The 5,263-nt window shown below is 47.1% G+C and overlaps 1 protein-coding gene across 1 annotated transcript; it reads right to left on the minus strand.

Annotated features, from left to right (window-relative positions):
• Nucleotides 1-585: 585 nt before the first annotated feature.
• Nucleotides 586-3,845, minus strand: LOC111238045 (ATP-sensitive inward rectifier potassium channel 12-like). The gene is made up of 2 exons (XM_022767426.1): nucleotides 3,823-3,845; nucleotides 586-2,233 (listed from the first exon to the last, which is right to left on the minus strand). Exons 1-2 carry the CDS (start codon nucleotides 3,843-3,845, stop codon nucleotides 586-588), a joined length of 1,671 nt encoding a protein of 556 aa, XP_022623147.1.
• Nucleotides 3,846-5,263: the final 1,418 nt, after the last annotated feature.

Genomic DNA, 5,263 nt, shown 5'->3' on the forward strand with positions numbered 1-5,263 from the left:
TAAATCGATCACACTGATAAAAGACTGCATCTGAAAAAGCTCAGTCCTCTTCAAAAGGGAGGAGAAGTACATCAAAAAAAAAAAAAAGTGCTATTGCTTTCATAGAATCTCTTGTTTACATTCACAGAGACAAAGAAACTCTCAAGTAAAGTACGTTTCTACAACATGACTCAATGACTCAAGTGTCGGGACTTTCCTTTGGTTGTTAATTCACAATAAAAGAGCGCGAACAGCCCGTCAGTGCTTCCATTCATCGTCCTGCAAAATCAGTCCGATTGTTTGTTGTTTGTTTTTATGGCTCTCTGAGGAAATGCAGTTGCATGTGCCGAAGGTTATTTAGGAAAACAATTTCTTCTTTTTATATTTCTAATTTTTTTTTCTTTTTCTTTTTTTTTTTTTTAAATCCCAATGAGAAGAAGAAAAGAAAACAAACATGTGAATATAAATCAACACTGGCAAGGCAAAGGGGTTGAAACGTGCGATCCAACACTGAACAACGTCACCGAGAGATCCTTCTTCCGGTTCAGTCTCCCGCAGGTGAAAGAGAGAGGAGGGACGCAGGGGGGAGGGGGGGGGGGGGGCTCTTCAGGTCTCCTGCTCGCTCTTATAGGTCACGGGGTCAAGAGGGATGGCAGTCTGTAGGATGTCGAACTCCATCTGGTTATTGTCCATGTCCAGGACGCACATGACGCTGTGGCTGCCCGACATCACGACGGGACTGTCCTGGAACATGTTTTGGAAGTCTACAGAAACCGAAGTCCTCCTCTCCTCCGTCTTCTCCTTCCCTGCGACCTGAGAGGAGTCGAAGATGTCGTCCTCCTCCTCCCCGCAGCTCAGCGCCACCTCGTTCTCGTAGCAGAAGGCGCTCAGCGACCTGGGGATCAGGTCCTGCGTGGTTCTGCACGCAGAGGCGGGAGAAGCGGCGGCGGCGGCGGCTGCAGCAGAAGAAGAGGCCCGACTCCCGGCCTCCTCCAGCTCTTTGGCGCTGAGGTGAGGCGTCGACGCCACCTCGTAGGTCTTGTGGAAGCGGCCGTAGTCCACCTTGTAGCGGTCCCGGTCCTCGTAGATCACGGGCTCAAACCTGTGACCCCAGAAGATCTCTCTGGCGAGGTAGGAGCTGCGGAACTGCGTGGTCATGGCCGTGGCCTCCACCATCCCCTCCAGGATCACGACGATCTCGAAGTCGTCCGTCTCCAGATCGGCCCGGCTCAGCGTGTACAAGGGGCTGTCTCTGTCTATCTCGTGGACTATCACCAGCGGGGACACGAGGAACAGCCTGTCCGTGCCCTCGTCGTAGCCCACGTTCAGGTCCATCTGCTCCAAGGGGATGAACTCGCCCTCGGCCGTGACGTAGGAGCGTATGAGCTGGGCCCGGACGTGCGCCTCCACGATGTGGCTCCTCCGCAGGTTGCCCACCCTCCACATGAGGCACAGCTTGCCGTCGCGCATGGCGATGACCGCGTTTTTGGAGAACACCAGGGTCTGGTTCCTCTTCTTCGGCCGCGCCATCTTGGCCATGATGGTGCCGATCATGAAAGAGTCAATGATGCAGCCGACGATGGACTGGACCACCACCGTTATCACGGCCACGGGGCACTCCTCGGTAACGCAGCGCCAGCCGTAACCGATGGTGGTCTGGGTCTCCATGGAGAAGAGGAGCGCCCCGACAAACCCCTGGACGTGAAGTATGCAGGGCATCCTCTGCGGCTGCCCTCCAGCTGTGTGTCCAGATGTGGGCCCGTGCAGTCCGCCCACCGCCAGCCCGTCGCCCTTCGCCGCAGGTTGCTCCTCAAAGTCCCCGTGTGCCAGGGAGGCGGTGTAGAAGATAATGCCAAAGAAAAGCCAGGACACCATGAAGCTGGTGCAGAATATGAGCAGCAGGTATCTCCAGCGGATGTCCACGCAGGTGGTGAAGATGTCGGCTAGGTAGCGCTGCCTCTTCTCCTCCATGTTGGTGAATATAACATTGCACTGTCCATTTTTCTTCACGAAGCGGCTCCGTACTTGGCTGGAGCCTCTTGTCAGAATCTTGCCGTTGTAGTCGTTCATCACTCCTTGTCCCCTGGCGGTGGGCGCGGCGGCAGAGGCTCCCGACCTCCTCCGGCTGTCTTCTGTCTCTATGGCGCAGGCCGAGTGCCGTCGGAAGTTGGGGTTACTGTGGCCGTTGTGGAGACCCAAGCTCGAGATCTTCTGGCGTTCCTCCTCCGGTAAAATGTCTGACACAATGCTGTACCTGTCAACAACAGAGAGAGAGAAGGGGAGGAATTAGATGTGATGTGGTCATTTATTTGAATGATCAGTGTGTTTTATTTCAAGAGAGAAATCAAACCCAAACGTCCATTTGAGAGTTTCATTGTGAAGTTCCTGTGATGAAGGGTTTGTACAGTGTGGAGGAAGAGGAAGAAGGAACAGGAAGGCCGCTTATGGAGGCATTAATCTTACTGATCCTCGTGTACTTTCCAGTGTACAGAGACACTATGCACCATCTCACAGACGGAGCGGAAGGAGGATAATACCCTGACTCATTAGGGAGGGAAACGAGGGCTGAAGGCAGTGATGGAGGAACAGGCCCCGTCCGGTGTGTGAGGGGACACCAGTGAGTAAATACGGTGGTTGAAGACTTTCTCTTAACTCCCAATCACAAACAATCACTCAGACCAACTGAACTCCTGCACACCTGAGTGTGTACGAATCAAACTAACCCGTCCCTCTCCTTTACATGGAGGATTAGCAGCTGGGAAGGTGAGTTCAGTTTAGCTACGTGAGAAGGATCGCTGTCATCACAGATTATTGGATTATATCTGAGTCAGTGTCAACCCCGTTCTCATCTGGACATTGGTAAATGTTGGTGGAATAGGGTAGGAGTAGGGTGAACGGATGTTATGTCTCGCAGTCAATCGTCCGTCCATCCACTGAAGAGAGAGATCAGGTGTTCGAAGGTGGAATTTCCCTCCTTTCTTAATAACAAACCTGGTTTTTGTCTCACTGTGACATGAGGAGAAAATTACAGTTTGTACAAAACCATAAGAGCAAGGAAACCCCTGTTCAATAACTGTGACATAACTAAAGTTAAACCAACCAAAGGCCATATCTGAAATGTTGATGACGTGAAGGCAGGAGCTCTGTGTGTCGGGCCGCTCAGGACAGTGTAGGACGGCTTTGGCCTTTCTAAGAATCTGCTCGCTGTAAATATCTCTGAGCTGGGCCTGACTCACCTGGACCAGCTCGCCACGTTACCACGCCCCTTCTCCCCGGCCGTGTGGAGACTTCCACCACACAACAATAAATAATTAATTCATTTGTTTCTGTAAAACTGGGCTGTGGCACAGAACTGCTGTGACTCTGTAACACAATAATAAATAATAATAATAATGATAATGAACTTTTTATTTTATAGAACCTTTCAAACAAAGAAATGTGCTTCACGTGAAAAGACATAAAATGAACATAAAAACATGTTAAAGCATTGATCTGAAATGAGAAACATTAAAAACATAAATGTAAAATGAGATAAAATAATAAATAAAATAGTTAGCTAGCTTTGGGCCGTAACTGACAAAAGGCTGCAGCTCTAATTAAACTCATAATCAAAATGAAATGAAATGAAATCCAATGGTTTTAAAATCCAAGCAGAGACATTGCTCAAAACTGAAGCCGTTTTGTTCTTGTAAATAAAATGTGTAAATTTGCAGTAAATTTAAGAGCAGATTCAGGCCTTTATGAAACTCGCCACGACCACGTAAATCAGACAAAAAAATTCCTGTCAGTCCAAAGCGTCAAAGTCCTGGACAGGATCCTGAGATTCCAGATTAAATCCCTCACCTGTTGCACCTACTTGTTCCCATGGCACCAGTGATCACTGGTCAGGGGGGTTGGGGGGGAGGGGGAGGCCAGACTCTGTCCTGCTCCCAGAGATCAGGTCTCCAGCATGGAGGTGTGACGACCACTGAGGAGACAGGGACATGAACAGAATCAGCACGTCATCAAATTACAGCATGTGTGCAGCTATATGTCCTGGTTTTCCTCAAGGACTCGTGTTTGGATTTTTTTTTTTTTTTTTGGTCATTGTCATTTCCTGTTTTATTTTGAAGCAGCTTTCCTTGTGTGTCTCTTGTTGTAATTTACTTCCTGTCTCTGTCCTGTTTCCCTCCTGTTTGATTGTCTCTAATGTGTTTCACCTGTGTTTCTATTGCCGTCTGTATCTAAGTCTTCCTCTCTGTCCGTCGCCTTCATGTGGATTCCTCTGGATCTCCACTTTTCCTTCGTGTTTCCTGTGTCGTCGGATTTTCTGTTTTTGTTCCTTTCTGGTTTATTTTGGATTCATGGTCATTTTTTTAATTTTATTTTACCCTTTTTGTTATTTTATAAAACACCTTTTTTCAACTTTCACCTTGGGTTCAGCTCTTCCTTCAAACCTGACACTATATCTTCTGGAAGAGAGATTATTTAAATCCAGAGAGTTACTGAGAAGAGGCTCTTTAACAAATGCAAAACCTTCTTCGTCCATGTTTGAACCTAATCTGACATCGTTCCGTGTTGCCTGGGGGTTTTCATGTCTGCTTGTTGTGTGTTGTTTTACTGAGCTTAAGATGTGGATTTAGACATAATCCTGATTTGATTCTGTGAAATATCTTAAGGAGCCGTGACCTTGTGTGACCCCGCTCTTCAGAAAACATACAGCTATAAAAGGATTATCTTTTCGGACGGAACCACCGTGTGTTCCTCTTATTTCAACAGAGATGTACATTTACTAAAGATGAAATCCTTGTCTGTGGCTGTTTTTGATCTGCATGATGATTATAGATAAAACAGTAAGAAATTGTTTAGATACAGTTAAACAACCTGTTCTCAGTCTAATAATCTTAAAGCAAAAGATTAAGCAGTGATCATTCACTCTGTATGACTCCGCTGACAGGGTTGTTTCTGTTTCAAACTTCCTCCAAGTTTAAAGACTTCAACAACTTTTCTCCTGAGTCTTAAACGAGTGTTTTTTGTTTTTTTTTCTTTTCACATGAAACCGTCCGTCCAGAAATACAAAGAAAAGAAAATCCTGTCCCATAATCTTTCCACCGTAACACCTGTGAGACGACGCAGATGTGAAGGTTGCAGCTGTTTGTCCTTTCATTTCATTTCAACTCACTCACTTGAGGATGATGTCACATAATGAGGAGGAGAGGATGTTTCAGACTCACACAGGTACATCTGTGTCTGCATGTGCACGTGCACTGTACACAAGGATTATAATATCTTTATGTTTTGTGTG

Source organism: Seriola dumerili, unplaced genomic scaffold, assembly GCF_002260705.1.
Source record: "Seriola dumerili isolate Sdu_G_001 unplaced genomic scaffold, Sdu_1.0 BDQW01001191.1, whole genome shotgun sequence".
In the NCBI taxonomy this organism is placed as follows: Eukaryota; Metazoa; Chordata; class Actinopteri; order Carangiformes; family Carangidae; genus Seriola; species Seriola dumerili.

Bases quoted from the DNA above. Each gene is read 5' to 3' on its own strand.
- LOC111238045 (XM_022767426.1), bottom strand. From the start codon at position 3,845: ATGGGAACAAGTAGGTGCAACAG. The intron at 2,234-3,822 runs GTGAGGGATTTA...TGTTGTTGACAG, and splicing joins GGAACAAGTAGGTGCAACAG to GTACAGCATTGTGTCAGACA.